General features: G+C 26.3%; 10 protein-coding genes across 10 annotated transcripts; 2 read left to right on the plus strand and 8 right to left on the minus strand.

The window, feature by feature from the left end:
- Positions 1-1718: 1718 nt before the first annotated feature.
- On the minus strand, positions 1719-6745 carry LOC128964314 (uncharacterized transmembrane protein DDB_G0289901-like). Its single transcript, XM_054310899.1, has 6 exons — positions 6727-6745; positions 6111-6305; positions 4085-4147; positions 3612-3980; positions 2769-3110; positions 1719-2062 (listed from the first exon to the last, which is right to left on the minus strand). The coding sequence occupies exons 1-6, from the start codon at positions 6743-6745 to the stop codon at positions 1719-1721; spliced, it is 1332 nt and encodes a 443-aa protein (XP_054166874.1).
- Positions 6746-7200: 455 nt separating this feature from the next.
- Positions 7201-7628, minus strand: LOC128964315 (uncharacterized). The gene is made up of 2 exons (XM_054310900.1): positions 7580-7628; positions 7201-7511 (listed from the first exon to the last, which is right to left on the minus strand). Exon 2 carries the CDS (start codon positions 7474-7476, stop codon positions 7201-7203), a length of 276 nt encoding a protein of 91 aa, XP_054166875.1. The 5' UTR covers positions 7477-7511; positions 7580-7628.
- Positions 7629-8428: 800 nt separating this feature from the next.
- LOC128964026 (chromobox protein homolog 5-like) lies at positions 8429-9148 on the minus strand. Its single transcript, XM_054310584.1, has one exon. It carries the CDS (start codon positions 9037-9039, stop codon positions 8509-8511), a length of 531 nt encoding a protein of 176 aa, XP_054166559.1. The 5' UTR covers positions 9040-9148; the 3' UTR covers positions 8429-8508.
- Positions 9149-9390: 242 nt separating this feature from the next.
- LOC128964317 (uncharacterized oxidoreductase SERP2049-like) lies at positions 9391-10292 on the minus strand. Its single transcript, XM_054310901.1, has 4 exons — positions 10223-10292; positions 9761-10170; positions 9584-9690; positions 9391-9505 (listed from the first exon to the last, which is right to left on the minus strand). The coding sequence occupies exons 1-4, from the start codon at positions 10290-10292 to the stop codon at positions 9433-9435; spliced, it is 660 nt and encodes a 219-aa protein (XP_054166876.1). The 3' UTR covers positions 9391-9432.
- Positions 10293-10609: 317 nt separating this feature from the next.
- LOC128964318 (3-oxoacyl-[acyl-carrier-protein] reductase FabG-like) lies at positions 10610-11612 on the minus strand. Its single transcript, XM_054310902.1, has 4 exons — positions 11549-11612; positions 11074-11486; positions 10904-11010; positions 10610-10838 (listed from the first exon to the last, which is right to left on the minus strand). The coding sequence occupies exons 1-4, from the start codon at positions 11610-11612 to the stop codon at positions 10610-10612; spliced, it is 813 nt and encodes a 270-aa protein (XP_054166877.1).
- Positions 11613-13835: 2223 nt separating this feature from the next.
- On the minus strand, positions 13836-14377 carry LOC128964115 (uncharacterized). The gene has a single exon (XM_054310672.1). It carries the CDS (start codon positions 14318-14320, stop codon positions 13886-13888), a length of 435 nt encoding a protein of 144 aa, XP_054166647.1. The 5' UTR covers positions 14321-14377; the 3' UTR covers positions 13836-13885.
- A 474-nt stretch (positions 14378-14851) lies between these two features.
- LOC128964319 (cap-specific mRNA (nucleoside-2'-O-)-methyltransferase 1-like) lies at positions 14852-15619 on the minus strand. Its single transcript, XM_054310903.1, has 2 exons — positions 15522-15619; positions 14852-15459 (listed from the first exon to the last, which is right to left on the minus strand). Exons 1-2 carry the CDS (start codon positions 15586-15588, stop codon positions 14852-14854), a joined length of 675 nt encoding a protein of 224 aa, XP_054166878.1. The 5' UTR covers positions 15589-15619.
- A 1366-nt stretch (positions 15620-16985) lies between these two features.
- LOC128963951 (inosine-uridine preferring nucleoside hydrolase-like) lies at positions 16986-18187 on the minus strand. The gene is made up of 3 exons (XM_054310502.1): positions 17493-18187; positions 17332-17422; positions 16986-17267 (listed from the first exon to the last, which is right to left on the minus strand). The coding sequence occupies exons 1-3, from the start codon at positions 18120-18122 to the stop codon at positions 17011-17013; spliced, it is 978 nt and encodes a 325-aa protein (XP_054166477.1). The 5' UTR covers positions 18123-18187; the 3' UTR covers positions 16986-17010.
- Positions 18188-19650: 1463 nt separating this feature from the next.
- LOC128964000 (uncharacterized) lies at positions 19651-20508 on the plus strand. The gene is made up of 2 exons (XM_054310554.1): positions 19651-19773; positions 19831-20508. Exons 1-2 carry the CDS (start codon positions 19673-19675, stop codon positions 20330-20332), a joined length of 603 nt encoding a protein of 200 aa, XP_054166529.1. The 5' UTR covers positions 19651-19672; the 3' UTR covers positions 20333-20508.
- Positions 20509-20944: 436 nt separating this feature from the next.
- Positions 20945-21790, plus strand: LOC128963949 (uncharacterized). The gene has a single exon (XM_054310500.1). It carries the CDS (start codon positions 21081-21083, stop codon positions 21651-21653), a length of 573 nt encoding a protein of 190 aa, XP_054166475.1. The 5' UTR covers positions 20945-21080; the 3' UTR covers positions 21654-21790.
- Positions 21791-22690: the final 900 nt, after the last annotated feature.

Raw genomic sequence — 22690 nt, forward strand, 5'->3', positions numbered from 1 at the left:
GTGTGACACTTAAAGTTTTCTTGTATAATAATTATAATAATAATAAATTATAATAATAAATTAAGACAACAAACATCTATATTATAAACAATATCTTTCATAAAATTGAATTAATTGAAAAAAAAACTTTTTTATAGTCACTTAAAATTTTGAGTTTAATTGCTAATCAAAATATCAAATGATTTTTTTTTTGTAAAATTATAAAAAATTATTGTTTTTATTTGTTTTTATGTGATAATAAAAGAAAATATCTTTTAACAATACTAGTGATATAACTATGAGATCCCTTAATTCAAAAACATGAGAGAGAAAAATAGGTTTTCCTTTTTCAATGCAATGTTCCCAATATAGCACTCGGAGTCGATTTTGTTTGAGAGAAAGAGAGAGAGAGAGAGAGTCAGTCAGCGCACACATTATACCATAGACACAGACGCACACACGCAAAGTGCCGGTCGCTATGGTGTCAAACCCGACGGCCCCCACCATACATATCATATATACGATATATACTGTCTGTTTGTCTTAATATACGGTTTTTATTATACAAATGTGCGCGCAATCCAATGAGTTAACTATTTTTCATTCAATGTTATTCATTGTATACTTTCAATCAGTTTTTTCTCTCTCAAAATGTATTTCCTATGAGTTTACATTAAATGATATTTATTGACACACATCCGATAGGATGTCATATATATATTTATTTTTTTGTTTCTGATATTAAACTTGTTTTTTTAGTAAAATAAAAAACATAAAGCAAATTGTTTTATTTGATGATATCACTTTCAATGCTAACCTAACGATTTGTAGGCAAGTCCTCAACTTTTGGTTTATGTGAGGAAAGATCTACTGAATTGAATTTTCAATTTCATAGAAACACATGTGCCGTCTCTTATGCAATAAAATAGTTTCATAATTACATACAATAATAATTAATTCTGTATATAACTTGTTATAATTATGTTTTTTACAATATATGCATTATGTGTATGATTGTTCAAAAATTTGATTGAAATCATAATATATTTAATTCAATACATTATTCATAGTAATGTTCTCTAAAAATATATATGCAATATAATATATTTTTATATTATACAACCTTATATATATTAAATACTAGCAGTTTATTATTTATAACATAGTGTAGATTTGTAGATATTGTTATTGTTATTATTATTTCGCATTTTGTTATATAATAAATGTTTGGAAAACAAATTTACAATAACTTTAATTAGTTTAGAATTAGAATAGTTTAGTTTTAGATTAATTAATTATTTAACAATTTTTTAAATTTAATTATATTGTTTTTATTGATTTTCTAAATAATATAATTTTTAATATAAGTTTTAATATGTTTTAATATAATTTAATTATATAATTTAATGTAAATTTTACTACAAAATTACTTTGCATTTTACCTTATATTGTGGTTACTATTTTTTTTTAATTGTTAACAATTTTTTTATAATAAATATTTAACATTCATTGTTTAAAATTATTAATTAAATTATTAAATAGTTTTTTGAATAAATGATAAAATAAACTATGCTTTTTAACTTACTGTTCTTGAGTTATTAATTTATATTTACAAATATATATATATAAACATTTTGAAAATTTCTAAAATAAACTACAATTACATTACTATACATATATTTTACATCCCTATATTTTGTAGAACACTTTCATAAAGTCCCAGTTATTTTTGTTTCACATCACTGTCCAGCCTCACTATCAGCTGCACCGGCATCCGTACCTCCATCACTACCACCACCATCTCCGCCACCATCACTACCTCCACCTCCACCCGCATCCGTACCTCCATTACGTCTACGTTTAATTCTGCTATTTTTTAAATCTCTGCGCCAATTGTTATTCTGTGACAACGATAAGCTTCTGGACCCACTTTGTCCGAACCCGTTGTTTAGCCGTCTATTACCCGAACCACTGAAACGCATTCTATTGGGAAGACTTGAGTTGACATTAAATGTTTGGATTAAACGTCTTTTATTGGGTTTATTTTGCTCTACACTTAGATAGACTGTAATACTAATTAACACTAATAATAAAAACAATTTCATTATTGGTATTTTACTCAAAAAACATACATTTAGTAATAGTTAGTAATAATAGAATAGAAAATTTTATATAAATTTATTTTATTTATACATTTATATAATAGAGCAGTGATTTTGTATTTAGTTTCTTATATTTTTTAAAATATAAAATCTGTCACAAGATGTTTGATTGCATGATATATATAATGTTTGATTAAATCAGTTATGTTTAAATATTAGCATTCAATATATTTTTTTTTAATTATTATTAGGGTTTTATACTATTTTATTGGTAATTAATTTTTATTTATTTATTCAATAAATTTATATAATATCAATAATAAATAATCTATTAAAACGCAATTTGCTAATAATTTATTTCATAATAGATCAAATAAAAATACTTAACTTATATACAGTATATAATGTATTATTACTGATACATAAAATAAAATACATTATTATTTACTGTATTTAAAATTGTAATAAAATTTGGAGAGAAAAAATTTGTTCAGAATTTAATGATATGTGAGTAAAATAACATTTTTGATAATTAATATATTGTATATAAAATTATATATAATATATTATATTATAATTACATCATTTACATTTAGTATTAAAATTAATTAAATCAATTATGATGTGAATTTAATTTGTTTTAATAAACAGATCAAACTGATCCCTCTTCGTCTGTATTTGGCGCACCTTCAGTACCATCAGAACCCCCATAACTTCCAGCACCTTCAGCACCTCCAGAACCTCCATAACCTCCCGTTCCACCGACACCTCCACCTCTGCGTCTCATTTTGCTATTTGCTAAATCCCTGCGCCAATTACTATTGCGAGACAACGACAAACTTCTGGCCCCACTGTGTCCAAACCCGTTGTTTGGCTTTCCATTACCCGAACCACTGAATCGCAATCTATTCGTAAGGTGTGACCGAACATTGTCTGCCCGGACACCTCCTCTTCTTCTGTTGTGTCCACCACCCGATGGGTTGGGCTGTTGTTGTTGTTCACTAAAATATACAATACTAGCAATAAATACTAGTATTAAAATTAGTTTCATTTTTAAAAAATTTAACAAATTATATATTGCTATTATAGAAAATAATTTTTAAAAACTACATCCAATTTAAAAATTAATTGAAATTTATTTTTTTACTTATAAATTAGTGCATCAGTACTATTGTTATACGTTTTATAGCATAAAATATATACTATTATATTATAATTTATTAATTAGGAGAAAATCTGCTACAAAGTAAATATACAGAAAATATTATACATTAATATTTAATTTTATAATACTGTTATTGTGTAATATTTTTGAAAAAAGCATCTAAATGATATTTTTAAAAATATAATTAATTATTTATTTAATTAATTACAAACTAATTATTTCGAATAATTTATATTTATCATATATATTATTATTTAAACATTTTAAAAATATACTTTTTTATTTAACAAATTCTAATATAACTTATATCTATAATATGTATTCAATTGATCCATTAATTAATCATTTAGAAGTTTCCGCCTCACCTCCAGTTCCAGTATCGCCACCAGTTTCACCACCAGTTTCACCACCGGTATCCCCTCCAGTATCCCCTCCACTATCACCCCCAGTTTCACCTCCTGTATCACCTCCAGTATCACCACCAGTATCGCCACCTGTATCTCCTCCAGTATCGCCATCAGTATCACCACCAGTGCCGCCGCCGCCACCTCTTCTTCGTTTTCTTTTACTTTCTCTCCATTTTTGCAAATTTTGTTTCCAATTCGGATCTTTAACTAATTGTAATTTTTTGGGTGCAATTCGTTTAGTTTTTTTAGTTTCTGGACTATTGACTGATCTAAATACAAGTTTATTTTGTTGTTTATTTTTAACAGCAACTACAGTAACACGTTTTCCTATTTGATTATTATCATAAAATTTTTTAAAAAAATTGTTAAAAAATATATATTTATAATTCAAATAGATTTCTAATAAGTATTTATATTTAGTTTTAAAAAACCTTTGTTATCCTTAGTTCCGCCGCCACTACCCTTAGTCTCTTCTCCATCTTTTTGACCAAAAACTACATATAATTGAATTAACAAAATAATAGATATAATAACAAACAAAACAATTTTCATACTAATTATGTTATAGATTGAGTAAATTAATTTTTAAATATATAATAAATAAAAATTTATAAAGTATTTTTTATATCACTAAAAGAGTATTAGTTTTGATATTTGACTGTTTACACAAATCACTTACATATATATATATATAGTATTTAATTTTATTATATTGTTTAAACTATATGTCTTTATACATATTTAAACATATTAACGATTTCTTATGTTTTATGTAATATTTGTAATAAAAATCTGTTTGTTTAATCCATTGTTAAATTTTAATCAACTAAATCCAGATGTTTAAACTTAGGAATTGATTAAATTTTATTAATTATATATCAATTTAATATAACAACAAAATTGTTATATATTTTTTTATTCAAATAAAAACTATTATAAAGGTATATACAATTTTTTTTAAAAAATAATATGCATTATTTTATATACATATATATTATTTAAATTACTCCTAATTTATTAAGATAAACTTTTTATAATTAATAAATTTGCATAAAAATGAATACACTATAACTATTACTAATTTTAAAATATCATTAAAATACATAAATTTAGAATTTGTATTTCCATCATGGTAATTATTATAAAAATATTATAGTCTACATTTTTAGTTATAAATTTTTTATGATAATCCTAAAATAATAATCAATAATGTTTATTATTACTTTGATTTTGAAATTTTAATCTTATAAATTAAATAGGTACTGTATCATTGTTATGTATTATATTGTAATAAATGAGTATTAAATAAATATAAACATTTTAATTGTTATTACAATAATATTTTTATACTTGAATAATTACAATAATTGTATTACTTTTTAGAAATAATTTTTAATAAGATAACTAAACTATGATTTACAAAATATTTTACTATTTATTTTTAAATTAATTAATTAGAATTATTTTTCGAAATTATTTGTTAAATATCGACAGCCATTTGTCCTGAATTTATACTTTTTTAATATTAATATTTTCATTTTTATTAATATTTATATTAATTGATTTGGGAGTTGTTGTTGTTGTTGTTGTTGTTGTTGTTGTTGTTGTAATTTTGGTTGTTGTATGTGATTGTTGATTATCTAATGTAAAATATATACAATAATTATTATTAATTAAGATTCATTTTATTTTTAAAAAGTAAATTAATAATTAAATAAAATATATGCTTATTATTATAATTATAACACTTACTTGAATTAGAGTTCAAATCTATTGATTTGCATTCATTACAATGAATGACAATAATAACTATTAGAATAACAGTTAAAAAACTTTTTGTATTAAACATCTTTTTTTAAATTAATATATTTTACATATAATTAGAGAATATAATATAAAATAATTAAATTTAAAAAATTAATGTTTATATACTATAGTATTATAAAAACATATAATTAAATACTGTATAAAGTTTAATTTAAATAGTATTATACTTTAATTACTATTTGTTATTTGCACATTAATTCTAAAACAAATAATATATTATATATTTTACATTTTAATTTCTAATGAAATTTAATTTAGAACTTGTGTACTATTAAAAATTTTACTAAATATATAAGTTAGTACAAACAATTAATTTCAAAAATAAAAATTACCGATTTTTTAATTAAAATTATTAATCGTCAGCTAATTAAATAATAGTAATAATACTTAAATACTGTATATTATGTATTTATTGCTTACTAAATTGCAATTAAAATTTATAATTAATAAACTTAATATATTTCAATACTAATGTAATAAAAGAAAACCGTATATTAATTGCTTAATTTGTAGGACGAGTTGAATGTCTATACATCCTATGATTTCCCATAACTCTAACATTTAAATTGATGTTATTGTTGTTAACTTTATGATTGATGATATGTGTATGTACTTCATGTGGTGACTGGCCATCGGGTACCGAATGTGGTCTGTAATCAAATCTATGATCAAAATCTGGTCTCATATGAGGTGTGCGATCAGGTCTATGTCCTCTGTTATCATAACTATAGTTCGGTTGATATGTGGGATCCATTCTCTCATGAGGTGGTGGTTGTCGACGTATTGGTTGTCTTTTTGATTTGTTATTTTCTAACTTTTTCCTATCTTTTTATTTAATTTATAATTATGAAAATAATATTATTGAAATTAATCAAAATAAATTACCTATTAATTCATATTCCGGTTCATTTTTATAATTCACTTTACATTCAATAGTAAAACTAGTAATAAATATTAAAATTATAAACAATTTCATTATTATAAATTATTAGAATATTTTAATTAAATATTTAATATAAAAACTCAAATATCACAAATTATAATGTATCAATGTATCAATTTATTACATATATAGTATAAATAACTAATAATTTTAATATTTTTCAAATTCATGTTTATTTATACTAAAAAAGTTTAATAATCTCACATTTTATACGATTATTTTGTTCAACAAAAAATTCATTGACATTATCTCATTACTAATAATATAATAATATTTAAAATATCAATTTAAATACTAATAAACCGTGTGATGTACAGGTCATTGATATTTGAGCTTATTTGTTGTTTTTTTTATAAAACTAATTATTTAAAAATTTTATACTTTAAATAATACAAACGGACAATAATATCTAATTAAAATAAATTATAATTATGTTATTATTAAATACTATAATATTCAATACATTTTATATAAATTTTAATCTGTTAAATGTATTTAAGTGTCTAAAATAAAAGTTTAGCTATAGATAATTTACTAAACTGTACTTGATTTCAACTAAATCTCACTTTAATATTTTATTTATATGTCAATCATTAATTTAAACATTATTTTTTTAATTTAATTAGTTATTTAATTAATTGCGTACAAAAAGAGAGAGAGAGAGAGTTTATAAATATTTATCATAATTTTTATATCATAAATGATATACATATTATTAAGATGTTTAAAATCTTAATACAAATAAATCATAGTTAATAACAAAAATAAAGTATAACATTAATTTTCAGGGCCTTTGAATGCGGCCCCCTCTCTGGATCCATCAACTGATCCATCGATGTTTCTCTGGACATTGACGGTGACCTTAATCTGTTGTTGTCCCTGATTATCGTAACCACTATTATCATAACCATTTTGATTATTATAACCATTGTTATCATAACCGGGGGATCTGTACCGTTGATTATAACCGAGATTATTGTTGCCATAGTTGTTATTAGTCCGAAACCAACGGCCCCTATTGTTATATTGTTGTTGTTGTTGTTGTTGTCTCATCGGAGCATAATTGAGATAACCATTGTTATAGTCATCTAGAAATTTATTTTTATTTTAAATAATTATTTTAATTAATATTTTTTTCAAATTTTTATATACATACTGTTTCTTATTCTGTGAAGTGGCAATACTTTACATTCAATTAGCAATAAATTGAATAATAATAATAAATTAATAGATATCAAAATTACCATTAATGAGATGCTTATTGAAGCCATTTTATAAATTTAATTATTTTTCAAATGATAATTGTAAATAATTTAATTTTTTAAAAAGTGTAACAAAATGCTTTAAAGTTTACTTAATAATGTTTTGCAATGTAATAAATAAGTTGTCTTATAATAAAATAAATTTTTTATTTTTAACAAAAATCTGTTGTTAATTAAATAAACGTGTCATCACTTATTAGTAATTATCATTAATTGTAAATTGTTTTTGTTATGCAATTTAAAACTATTGTTATTATTATTATTATTTATTACTTGTGTTCAAATATAGAAGCTATCAATTAATGACTAAAATTAAAAATAAAACTTTGAAACAAATAAGTATACTGTACTTGAAATGCAATTTAAACAGTAATATTGAAGTTCATTAACGAAATCCTATTATATGAAACATTATACATATATTTTGATATTTATTCAGAGAAACAATTTTCATTACATTAGTGTAATAACAAATATGATATAAAAAAATCCGTAAAATGATATAAAATAAAATATGATAATAATAATCAACAATAACTATTGTTTAATAGTAAATTATAAAAACATGATTAAAATTACTTTTTAAATCTGCAAATTAAATATCTAATTAATAATTATTTATTAATAATAATTAAACTTAAAAAAATAATAATAATTATAATTTTTCTAATATGATATTCAAGTCATTATTATTATTATAATTTAGATGATTAATAAAAAACGTTTAAAAATTAAAATTATGGGTTAAATAATGATTTTAAAAAAACAATTACAATGAATTGGTTGTTAAATTTTTTTTTTAAAATGGTAACAAATGAAGACATCAACACTTCCAAACAGACCGTATTTCATAGAATTGGATCACTTGTTGTGGACAGTGATGATTGGTCAGCTCAGAGGACATCACCGAAACTTCACGGGTTTCCATCCACTCAACAAAATGGTATATCTTGTTGTTGTTCTTGCCTTTGGCCGCCCGTCGGATCCTTTTGATAGTCCACTGTGACGGCCATTCGCGTCGAATAACAGGTCTTGTATTGACAGACGGCCTAATAGTTGCCGAAGAGTTGACATCCGAAACGAATCCGCTGTCATCTCTTTTGTCATTAATAGTTAGGTTTTGAACTTTTAATGTTTCGGCGATGTCTTGGCTATTGTTATCACTTTTATTATTGAAATGATTAATCAAATGATAGCATTCGTCTTTAAGATTTTCAATCGGTTCCCATGTGTTGTAGTCGTCAGAAAAGTCACACCATTTGACCAAATAAATTGGTCGGCCATTGATAACCTGTTTGTCGATAATTTTTTCCGCATAATATTCGTTGCATTGTTTGTCCAGATTTTCGGTCATTGTTTCGTCAAAAGTCCGTCAAATTGTTTGTTCAAAATAGTTGTGTTCAATAAAAACGTTGCGCTTTAAAGGCGTTGGAGTCATGTATTGGTGTCTAATGTTAGACATGTATTGCAATCATATCTAGAGTTGGAGTCATTAGGTCTGGGCCTCAAACTATCACCAGTTTTGATCTCATCTAATGTTTTCGGGGATCAGTTTCTAGGTTAAGGTTAAGGTTATGTTTATTGAAATGCTTATCTATTTAGTGGTAAATAATTTTGTGACAAACTTTAAAACAAAAACAAAACAAAAATATTTTTTTTATTGATTGAAATAAAACAGTTTAAATTGATTAGCATTTGTTGTCTTATCAAAAGCACATTTGAAATGTTCTCTTCAGTTACCACTATATTATAGCCGAGAAACCAGAGTTGTACTCAACCACGGATTCAGATCAAAATCTTTGCGATTAACCAGATCTGAGCTATGATAGCAAGTGATAGCAATATTAAGATTATCATTAGATATTATCTCATTAGTTAATAATTAAAAGATGACAAACTTGAGGGTCAATACACTAACGCCTTTGCCTTTGGTCTCGAGTGCCAAACATTTGGTAAAGTAATTGACCGCCGATTCGGTAATACAAAATGCAAACTCCTGGTCATACTTTGATTAAAAAAATATCACATTATTTATAATACTATTAGAAACTAGTGAAATAAATTATCGTAATAACCGGTCTGAATCCAGAATCAGAGGTCAGTGTAATAATGCCACCACTGATGGCTTGAATGTACGGCAATGCCATTGATGTCAGCAAAACTGCTGATCTGACGTTCAGACGAAAAACGGTATCAAATTTCTGCATCACATCCGTATCGGTGATGGACAACGGCAAAGATATTTGTGCGCAATGTATCAAAATATCCAATCTTCCCATTTGATCTATTGTTGTGTCCAACAATTGTCTCACTTGATTATCGTCCAATAGATCCGCTTTAACTTCTAGTACTGTAGTGTTAGATAATTGTCTACATTGTTGCGCTACACTCTTGATCCGATCTTCATCTCTGCCGGTGATCACTAATTTCAGTCCAATCTTTGACAAATATAATGCCAATTTTTGTCCGCAACCCGAAGTTGATCCTAAGTATAGATTTTACCGTAAATTTTTTAATTTTTAAAAATTACAACTGACCTGTAATTAGAGCTACTTTTGGGTCGACTTCATAAACTAGTTTTCTATCTTTAAGCGAACTTTTAATCATTTTTGATAATTAAAATTTAATTTTACAATTATATTATAATATAATATAATATAATATAATGAGTATATGATTATATGAGTTGTTAGTAAATAAAATGTTTTTCAAGAAAGTTATCATCAATTTATGCGACAAAATATCATTTATTAGAAGACAAAATATTTATGTAAAACAAAAAACCATTATTTTTTAAAAATAAAATATTTCCTTAATTGCAAACATATACTGTTTTTCCACTAATTATAGTATTGTGAAATATATATATAATTTTAATTTTGACTTTTTTCAAAGTTACTAATTGACAAAACTGTTTGTTTTTATCACAATCGGGATTTTTTGCTGATAATAGATCCGCCGTCGAGAGGTATAAGACTTCCAGTAATAAATGCCGATCTGTTTGAGGCCAAGAACTCGATGGCTTTGGTTACATCATCCACTACACCGGGTCTTTGCAATGGATAAGTCTTTCTGCAAAACATTATTATGTCTTCCTCACTAACAGCCATGTCTTTAATAGTATTGATCATTGGTGTCAATACAATACTAGGACTGACAGTATATGAATTGGACAATAATTAGCTGACTATAAAAACAATTAGACACAAAATACATACAGAATAGAATTGACACGAATACCCTTCGGTCCCAACTCCATGGCCAGACATTTGGTCAACATATCGATACCACATTTCGACATCCCGTACGAACTCCAAGTCCTTCTCTGTAATTAAATTTGTTATTATTTTCCGTTATTAATGTATTAAATAAATTATTGAATAAATACCGGAACAAGTGATGAAATACTCGAAACATTGACAATACAGCCTTTGGTCTGTTCGAGAAACGGGACCACTAGTGATGTCAAGAATACGACTGGCCTTAAGTTTGTGTTAATTATACGATCAAACGATTGCATGTATTTTTGATCGGCTCTAATGTTTCCCTGATCTACAATTCCCGCGCAGTTGACCAGAATATGGATTTTGCCGAAAAAGGCAATTGTTTTATCAACCAAATGCCGAACCTCACTGTCGTTCTGGAGATCAACTAATACTTCGAGAATTTGTTTATCGGTGTGTTGTCGGCACTCCTTTGCCACTGAATTGACTTTAGTGGCGTCGCGTCCGGTGACCACAACATTTGCTCCCAATTTTGCGAAATAAATGGCAGCTCCGGCGCCCATTCCCGAACTCGAGCCTAGATTTCAAGATTTACTGTTTCAAAAATACTGATTTTTTTAATCTAATTATTTTTATTACCTGTAATTAGCATTACTTTATCGTTAAAATCATTTGCACTAAAATTTGATTTAATTGTATCCATTTTTCAAAGTATAAAAATATATTTCTTTAATTAAAGAATTAAAGAAATCACAAAATTTTATTAATTTTATTATTATAAAATTTTATTATTGTTACTGTTTAAGATTAATTTTATAAATATTTTTTTTAATATTACTTAAGTTTATCGAATTATGTGTGTATTTTCCACTTTTATTATTTTAACTATGTCTTACTTTTTTTTGTGTGTGTTTTTATTGTTATTTTATTAACAAATACAGATAAAACTTATACTGTATATCATATAATGTTGAGACAGTATTTAAACATTAATTATTTAATTATTAAATATAATTTGATTTAATCATAATATTTATTTCAGTTGGGTTTTTATAAGCATAAGTTTTTTTTCATTTGATACGTTTCATATAAACTTTTCTAATATTGAATAAATTATTTATAAAAAAATTGAATACTTTTTATAATAAATTAAACTTCAGTTATTGTTTATTAGGATTTATAAGATTTAGTTTGAAAATTAAAGTTAAAAAAGTTTGAAATTATTCCAAAAAAAAACTCAATTACTGTTAACCACATGTTTTTCATTAGGTTTACGACGGCTATCATTATATTGAACATCCATTTCATTGGATTTATTGGTAACTTCTTCTCTGACATCAATTGGTTCTTCAGTGATATCAACTCGGCTTTCAGTGGACAGAGTTATCAATTGATTTTCTTTCGGACCGGAGTTTGTTGGTGTCATTGACTCATCACCTGTCGCTTCTAAAGTTGTCGTAATTGTATGGCTTGTAGTAACAGATCCGGAATCAGTATTGACATAATTTACTGTCGTTTCACCTCCAGGTGCTTCAGTAATAGTATCCATTGTTGTTGTCGTTGATCGTCTTTTCTTAAATTTCTTTTTCTGTTTATTTTTCTTATCCTTTTTGTCTCCATTATCGATATGGATGTGAACGTGAACTTCATTGACATTATTGTTATCTCTTTTATATCTTAAATGATTTGCCGAATCGGTGTCTAATTTTCTGTTAATTACATTACCAATTACCGGAAAATTTTTTAATTCATCTAAAAAACGTTAATTAATTAATTAAATGCATTTTATTTTTAATATTAGCTACAAATATACCTTTATTTGATATTATATTGGAATAAAATAATGTAAATAATAAATAGAAAATTAAAATTAAATACATAATTATTACGTGTAACTAATTTATTATATCTTGAAAATTACATTACATCTATTGTACAATATATTTATAACATTAAAATAAAGTTATAAATCTAAAATATCAATAATCAAATCAGATTTCACTTTAAATTATTTGTTTATTTTATTGACATTTGTTATATTTTTATAGTATCGTAAAATAAATTTTAGATCACAATTCACTTATTATTAAAACTTTATTTACTTTTTATTTCATAATAAATGTTTTTTTAACACCAATTGTTCAAATAAGTTTTATAAAAATTACAATTATTTTGTTATTTATTTATTTATTATAATATATTATATTTATTAAAAAATTGATTCAAATTATCGGTAATTAAAATTAATTATCAATTTGAAAATTCAGTTTCTGTTTGCAATAATAATTCATTAATTGTAACATTAGTTATGCCATTAATTGGTGTAATTGTCGTCGAAATATCATCGGATATATTGTCATCAAACTCTTCTTCATCTGAATTATAGTCTAGTTTAAGGATAAAATTAATTAAATTATATGTGAATTATGAAAATCATTCAAAAAAATTGTACAAACCTTGACATTTGATGCGAAATTCAATAAAACAGTTTATGATTAATATAATTACAATTAATCTCAATAATAAACTCATTTTTTAAAAATAAGTCTAATTAAAAATCAATTAAATAAAGGTATGTTTTAATATAAATATTCACTAATAAACTCAACTATTATTTTAAAAAACTTTCAAACGTCTCAACAAAATTATATCCAAAACAAAAGTGGTTTTGATTTTTAAAAATAGATATTTTTTGGTTAAATTTTAAAACACAACATTGTGTCTAAAAATAACAACTTATTTATCAATTAATTATACAATAAAAATATCACAAAAATATCAGATTTTTTTCTGTCTAATAAATGTTTATAATTTTTTTAAAGTAATTTTTATAGTCATATAAAAAATTTTTATAAATTATAACTCAATTGTCATAACATTTGACTAAATCATGATTTTTATGCTAAAATAATATCATATATAATAACACTATTTTAAAGTCAATAATTCAATGATACAATTGTTAAGACATATCGGCTACTGTTTGACAGCAATAAAGCCGCCGATAAGACCTGAGACCAGAGTAATGGCCAACGAAAGTGTCATCAAATGATTGGCGCCGACGGGTCCCCAAACTAGCGATGCGACCAAAAGCGAGGCCGCGCTTATGGCATAGATAATGGCCAATAATCGGGAATAACCGATACCAAACTGGCCAACAATGGCTGCAATCTGTCCTTCAAAGCTGACAATCATTGTGACCAACGCGTAGGTCATAAGGAAGCGATCCAAAGACATCAAGACATAGACATTAATGAATAGGTTTAGAGTTGTCATCGTTAGCCAAACACCTCTCATATAAATCAATACATCTGTCAATCGTATGGCAGCCGACGGCCGATCATTGAGGACAATACGTCGGTAATCGTCGACATCGACAACGAGTTTGGTTTTATCGGACAATGTCTTCATTTTTTTGTGAATATCTTTCAAAGTCTTTGTTTTTCTCAAAACTTTTTGTTTTTATATTTATTTATAAAATATTTTTTGTTTATTAACCGATACTATAGTGACATCTATTGATAAAAACAATATATGAAATGTTTGGCCAATAGATGGCAATATAGTGTTCATTAAATAAATAAATAATCAATAATTCAATTAATTAATAAAGTATTAAAATTTTTACAGTTATTTATATGGTTTGTATTGTTTGGTCAATAGATGGCAACATTGACTCCATATAATAGTTATTAATATTAATAATACAGTAATTAAACTTTTTTTTAATTAAATTAAATTAATAACTAATTAATACTATAAATCTATTTGAATGTTAAAATCTACTGTACTTTAAATATTATAATTTAATTAATATCTTAAATACATAAGTTTTTCATCAAATTATTAATATTAATAAATATAAAACAAATAATATTTTTTCTAAATATTTATTTAATTAATAACTTTTTATTTATAATTTTCCTCAAACTGTCTGTAATATTAATGGTTTTCAATCTTGACATTAACGGTAACCTTATTGTTATGTCCTCCTCGACCTCCCTTTCCATCACTGACATCACTATTGTTATCATTATTTTGATTATTATTATTACTGTTATTGTTGTCGTTTTGGTGATCACTGCCACCACTACTACCACTACTTTGATCGGTCTCTTCTGTTTCCTCTCGATTGCGAATTCTTCCCGATTTTGTTGAACTTCTTCTACCATTTCTGCCTCTTTTGTTCACAGATTTCCGTTTTCCTGATTTCCTTCTCTTTGAACTTTTTGTTTCTCCGCCGTTGTCTTCGTAATCATAATCGTCGTAATCGTAATCATCGCCACCTTTTCCCCCACTTCTACTTCCGCCTCTGTTTCTTCGACCTCCATAGTGATGGTGATGATGGATGTGCTCGTGTGTGTGCACGTGTTGATGAGTCTGTACCTCTTCGTGTTCATTAGTGTCTTGAGATCCATAATTGCCATCATTTTTACCGCAATGACAATCTCTGACTCGTCTTTTATCGCGTATTAGTTCCCTGTCTTTGACATTATCTTTATTTGTTTCCAACGTTGCGCTGCTTTCTGACCGCAAAACAGATCCTAAAACTAAAAGCAAAATATTGTAATTTAATGATTCATTGATTTGTTTTTTCCCCGAAATTATTTACCATTGCTTTGATTTATGCAACAAATCAGACAAATACTGAATAAAAATAATAGGAAACAAAAAGTCATTATTTCTTGTGATAATTAATATCTCTTTTGAAACAATGATATTTAGTTTCAAATTTCTATTTAATTTCATAATTCAATACAAATCTGAATAAATATTTAATTTGTAATTAATTTTTTAAAGCCTTTGTTACAACATATTTGTTACTTTAATTTATTCAGTTATCATTTTATTATTTAATACATATTTTTAAAAAAAATTTATTTAGGACTATATTTAACCAATAATTTTAAAAATATTTTATTGTAAATATATAATTGATAATTTTAATAAATATTACATAATTAGTAACTTGGGTATATATTTATAATTTGTTATAATTAATATTATTATTATAACTTGATTTTTGATACTAAATAAATAATTGCTTTATTTTATATTTTTTAAATTTAATTCTTAATATTTATTTATTACAAATAATTAGTATTATTTTTTTTATAAATAAAATTATCAAATTATTGAAAACAATTTGCATATAATTATAATTAACAAAAATGTATTGAAAATACATTAGTTGTTATCAATTTTGACACTCAATTGAACATTATTAGTGTGTCCGCCACCAGAACTCTTCTTCTTCTTCTTTTTAGAGCTTTTTGTTGTTGTTGTCTCTTCTTCTTCATCTTCTTCTTCCTCATGACTTTTGGTTCCATTGCCGCCATTTTGGCGCTTATTTCTCACCAATTCATCGACACTTTTCTTATCAATCGATTTAGTGTTTGAAACAATTTCTTTGATAATGAAAACCAAAAAAATACAAATAATAAAAGATAATAATAATTATAATAATAAATAACTAAATTTTTATATACCTTTTGCATTAGTCGTTTCAAATAATGCTAAATATGTTATTATAAGTAAAACTGAAATTATTACAAAACGATTCATTTTTTAAACTGATTTGATTTTAAATAATTGATATATTATTTTAATTCAAATGTTTAATATATAAAACATTGTTAGTAAAGAGTAAATAAAACTGAATAAATATAATTATTTAAAAAGTTTTATTTACTATCAAATGTAATACAATAACAAAAATCATTTGACTCTTTTAAAAAAAAATAATTATATGATCTGATATCAACAATTCATTAAATTAATTAAATAACAATATTTTTGTCTGTAATTGTTTTATTTAATAAATTACTTTTATACTATGTGATTTATTTTTTAAATTAATGATTTATTTAATAATTAAAAATTACAAAATTAAACATTTATATTATAGTAATTAGATTTTTTACTTAATAAAATTCTATATACCGGTAAATGATTTTTTAAGATTAAATTTATTTATTAAAATATTTTAGATTTATAAAAAAATATTAATAGATTAAATCAAGTCATATATTATATAAAAAATAATATCTATTGATAGTAATAGTACTTAAAATCTATACTAAACAAAATGTATTTAAAACTTAATCCAAAGCCTTCTTAAGCACTTTAACTGCTTCCTCGATGTCCAACTCAGTGACAAAACGAGCCATTCTGTCATTTTTAAACTTCTTTCTATCCGCTCTTCCAGTCCTATCGATAATAAGTTGTCCTCTCGTCAAATGTCCGGCCAATTCAATGGCCACCGGGTATTCATCAGTCAATTTGATTATTTTCGAGAAAACTGCGACAAACACTACAATAATGTCACACAAAACGACTCCAGGACTGACATTTCGGCCTATAGTTTAACAGAAATATATAAAAATCATTTTCAAAATTATTAAAAAACAAAGTGTTTTTACCGTAAACTTTGTGTTCATAAATACTTTGATAAATATTTTCTAAAAATTTTGATTTTTCAGTATTTTTTTCGACGATTTCGTCGAAATGTTTCTAAAAATGTCAATTTTGTTAATTAATTATTGAATTTCTCTCATATATTTGATGTCTGATATTCACTAACCCATAACATGCGAGTCTTCAAACACGTATCCCACGGCACGATCGTCATCGGACACGTGCTGTTGGTGAGCACCATATGAACGGCTTCGGGATCATTAAAGAAGTTGAATTCAGTGGTCGGTCCAACATTTCCTAACATTTCTATCATTCCGCCCATTGCTATGATTTCGCGAAACTCATTCAAAACCGACGGATATAAATGCTGAGCCAATGCTAAGTTGGTTAGCGGTCCCAAAGACAACAGTTGGATCTGTTTGGGGAATTGTTGCACAAGAGATACGATGGCCTGAGCCGCGTGTTCTTCTTCGGTTTGACAGTCGATTTCGGGCATTCGGTGAACAGAATTTCCCAAACCGTCGATTCCCATAAAGCCGTCTTCGAAACCGATTTTCTCGCGTAACGGAAAAGCGCATCCTTTGAGTACACGAATTGTTTTCTCTAATCCGAAGAGTCTTAAAGTGAGAAAAACATTGCGAACCACTTGACAGACATCTGTATTCCCGTAGACACAAGTTATGGCCAAAATGCGGATCAAACCTTTGCGATGACAGTCAAGAGCTAACATCAGCGCTACCGCGTCGTCCACTCCGCAGTCGGTATCAATAATCACGTAATTCTCTTGAGATGCCATTTGTTTGATGATAATAATTAAAAATTTAAAATGACTTTTTGTCAAAACTTTTATATTACACTTAACTGACTGTTGAAACTTTGCAAAAGTAAACCAAATAAATAAATTAGCCTATAGGGCGCTTATTATAGGATTTACTCTTATAATAATACAAAATACAATTGTTATTTTTAAAATGATTGCCTATTAATATATAATATCTAAATTATATAATACTTCTAATAACTGGAAATTTGCTAAATTGATAATTTTAAAGTTTAGTAATTTTATTTATAAAATATTTATTAATAACAAATAAAATCATTTTTGTTTAATTCTTTGAGTTTCTCATATCAAAAGTAATTAATGTTTTTATCTAATTGAATATAAAACAAATATTGTCTTTATTTACAGAAAACTTTAAATTTGTATAAAATAATATTAAATACAATCATATCAATCACTGGTGATAAAATCATATCAATTTGTTTATCGTTTAATAACATTATAAAAATTACTTATCTGACTGAAGTTATGTCGAGATAATAGGCTTCACTATCAAATCAATGTAATAGACATTTAAAGTATACTTTTAACACAATTATTTTTGTTTAACACAATTATTCAATACAGTATTTTTTTAAATCATAATGATTAAATAAAATACAGTTTAATTTATAGTAAAATGCAAGTCACAATGATTTCCATTTAAATACTATCAAATAATACTAACTTTTTATTATATAAATAATATTTTTATCAATTATTCATTTTTAATAGTAAGTTATTTTTTTAATAATAATAAAACAAATAATCTAATAAATAATGACTAAAAAACTAAATAATTTATTAAATTCAATATTTTTTAAATACATTATTAAAAAGTTTATTTATACTACTATATAATTTGTTCAATGTTTGTGCCATTTTCTGTCACACAAACAATTACTTTTAATGTGTCGCGCGATTATTAATAATATAATTTATTAAATAAATAATAATTAAATAAAATATACTTTTTATAATAAACTTTAAGCGCGTAAGTATTGTTGCACGTGTTAACTATTGATACACATTTTATTACGTGGAGATCTAACAACTAGTTCTTATATACTCTGATATCAATAAAACATTACATTCAATATATTTTTCACTGAATTTTTTCTAAACCTTTGCAAAAGTTTTAGTAATGTTTTTAATATTATCTGAAAATATAACTAAATAAAAGTTTTACATTAAAAATGATAATTAATGAAAGAAAAATAGACTTTTGATAACTTTGTTTCGTCACAAATCATTGAACACTAGAGACACGTGCAGACCATTTGAAGACCAGTTCAATACAATGGATAACAACTGTGACAACACTTCCGAAGACTTCATGAGAACATTCAAAACGAGAGAAATGTTTGCATTTATTATTTAAAACTCTGTTTTCAAACAACTTTTCAATTGACTTCCAAATGAAGACATCAACGAATCGGAACTCAGATATAAATGACGAGTCGTTAAAAGTCTTCCGCAGAGCGGAAGTCCTTCTGAGAGACTAAAAGAAGAGTTCCGGACATTGCATGAGTCACTCGATTGAGAGGAAAGAAAACTCAAAGGCGTCGAAAAACATCTGTGAAATGATTCAAAAAGCAGTTATTCTTCTCGTACTATATGTCTTCAGGTTTGTTATTGATATTGAATCCAAAATGATTTTATTTGATCCACTTTTTGTTTTTAGTTTCTTTTCTGTTGACACTCGAAATCCAAATGAAAACTCCGGAAACGGCTATCGTCTGAACCGAAAGATAAAGCGTCACTCAAACGGACTTCCAGAGGAAAACTCTGGCAATTTCAGAGCCATAGCTAATGACGACGGAAAAGATGATAAACTACTCAAAAGTGATTTCGATTCAATTTTCGACGAATCAAATACCAATGCCTACGCCGACGCCAATTCATTGACCACAACTGTTACCACTACTACTCCTAATACTAATTCAATACTGAAATTATCATTTATGACTAAATGGTTGGATAGTAATAAAAAATGGACTCAAATATTCAACAGAAGACATCCCAACAACGGAACGATGACAACAACATCTACTACTTCTTCTTCTTCATCATCAACGGAACCGACAAAGACGACCATTTCGTCATTAGTCTCAACATTGAAAACTTCTAACTCTTCGACGACAACGACAATGACTACGAAGAAAAAGTTTTGGGGTTTGGGTTAAAAATAAATGTTTTTTTTCTGAGATCTCCAGAGACTGAAAGAGAGAGATCAGTCATTTCAGAAATAACTAACTGATTGTCTAATTATGTAAATCGATTGGTCTTTCCTTTGGGAATAACAAAGAGGAAAAAGAAGTAGTCTTTTGGGAGAAATGTTTTTTGATTGAAATGCATTGAGATTTGCATTTAAAGTGATTTCCGATTCATTGACCACTAATTCAAATCAAATCCTAAACTAATAGTCGTTTTATTTCTCTTTTATTTCAATAATTAATTGGTTTTGCATTTGTTTTTCAATTATTATGTAATCGAGTAGTCATTGTAGCCGTCATTACATTAAGTCTCTCTCCCATACATTTCCCCCCCATTGCTGTCCCCATCCCTATAGATGTGAATCCAACCCATTTGGACGTCATTTATGTATAGTTTGTATAATGTTTTTATTGAGTGCTTTGTTTGGCAACAATAGACTGAATGAGTCATTCACTCAAAGGACGCACTGAAGGAGTGAGTCATTCACTGAAACATTCATTCATTCATTCAATTGATGTTTATTTCCGACAAAATCACGATTTCAGACCCGAAGTCACTACAAACTGAGTCCAGCCGTCGACAACCCGTCACCCGACTGTCAAACGTGTCCCAAGTCTTCTCAATCGTCCCTTTCTGTGGCCGAAGAAGTCGACTCTTTGGCCGCGAAATGAAGTGTTCTCCGCTCGCATTGTTTCCTCCGACGAGTCCGTGTCGGCCATGAAGTTGTTGGTCATTCGAGTGGCGCTTTTGGCGCTACAGTTGTCCACCGCAGTGGTCGCGGCCGCAATTGTCGTCTGGCGTCACACAACTGCTCTTCATGTATTGTCCGCCCCTTCGGCCGATCGTTTGGCTGAACAGTTGCGCGGAATGGATGGCGAGTCAGTTGCAGTGGTAGCCATGTGTGCGGCAGTGGTGGTGGTGTCGTTGGTGGGAGCCGTGGGTGCGGCCCGCTCTCCGTCGGGTGCGTGTCAGCTGCACTTTTACGTGACGACAGAAATTATCTTTTTGTTTGTCACATGTGTTGCCCTTTGTGGTACTATTTGGGAACTGGTTTCCGGCGCCACTTCTCCCGCATCGGCGATCACGGAAGAGACGGCCGTTCCGTGGCAACAGTCGGCCAAATCGCTTGGTCTGAGTCTAGTGGCGGCCGCAGTGTTTGCGCTCTCTATTCGACTTTCGCGCCGTATTCTCGATGACGCGGAAAACTTGGTCGACGACGATGACAGCGGCCGACACTTTGACATTGACACCGCCAATGACGACAAAGATTCGGGTTTTACGCGCGTTTAACACGCGTTTTGATTCATGCGTTTTCACGTCTCGGACGACGAAAATTCCAAAGATTTTTCCGATCAATAAAAATAATTCTTTTTTATTCACAAACTCTTTGTCTCAGTTTTTCTATGAATTTTCGTCCAATTTTTACATTTAAAAAACATATCATTTATTTTTCATTATTATTATACATATTCTGTTATTTATGTTTTTAGTTTAACGATATTTTATGAAAACATAGATTTTATTTGTTTATTATTATTAAAAACAATGAATTTTTTTGTATATAAAAAGATAAGAAAAAAAGTTTATTTTTATTTATTCTAAAGTTTTTAATTATTAAGTAATTAATTGAATCTTAAATATTGGTTATCATCCCTCTAGTGTTTGAATGAGAAACCATGTATTTTGTAGTAAAAGTGATTCAATTAATGGTTCAATTAATTAAAAAAAATGAAAAAACAGTAATTAATATAATTGATAATATATTAAATATACAGTAAAAAATAATGTTTACTTGTAATATATATATATATATATATATATATTTTAACTAATAATTTTAAAAACAAATAGCAAAAGCAAATCTGTTAACAAACAGTAATTTTTACGACAAAATTAATTCAATAATAACTAAATTATGCAATTTATTCGCTAAAATATTTATTAATTGAAACTGATTTAATAAAATAAATGCAAAATATGTGTGCAATATTTTTTTTAATAATTTTTAAATATTTGACAATTAATCGGTTATATAGACATTTATAAATAGAGTTTTTTTGTGTAAAACCATAGTTAAACTTTATTACAACTATTTAATTATAAAATTCAAGAATAACAGAATAATTTACATTTTTAGATATTTTTTAATTTTGTTGTTTTTGTTTTATAATATTTATTTTTTAAAAATGTATTTATTGTTTTAGAAAAATATATTATGAAAACGAGATTTTAGAACTTTTTATTAATAAAAATCAATGAATTTGTTTAAAATAAGACGAACTAAGAGTAGTTTTATTATTTAATCTAAAGTTTAAGTAATAATTAAG

Source organism: Oppia nitens, unplaced genomic scaffold (assembly GCF_028296485.1).
Source record: "Oppia nitens isolate AA-2021 unplaced genomic scaffold, nextdenovo-longstitch-racon4-pilon3 scaffold8_pilon_pilon_pilon, whole genome shotgun sequence".
NCBI classification, from domain to species: Eukaryota; Metazoa; Arthropoda; class Arachnida; order Sarcoptiformes; family Oppiidae; genus Oppia; species Oppia nitens.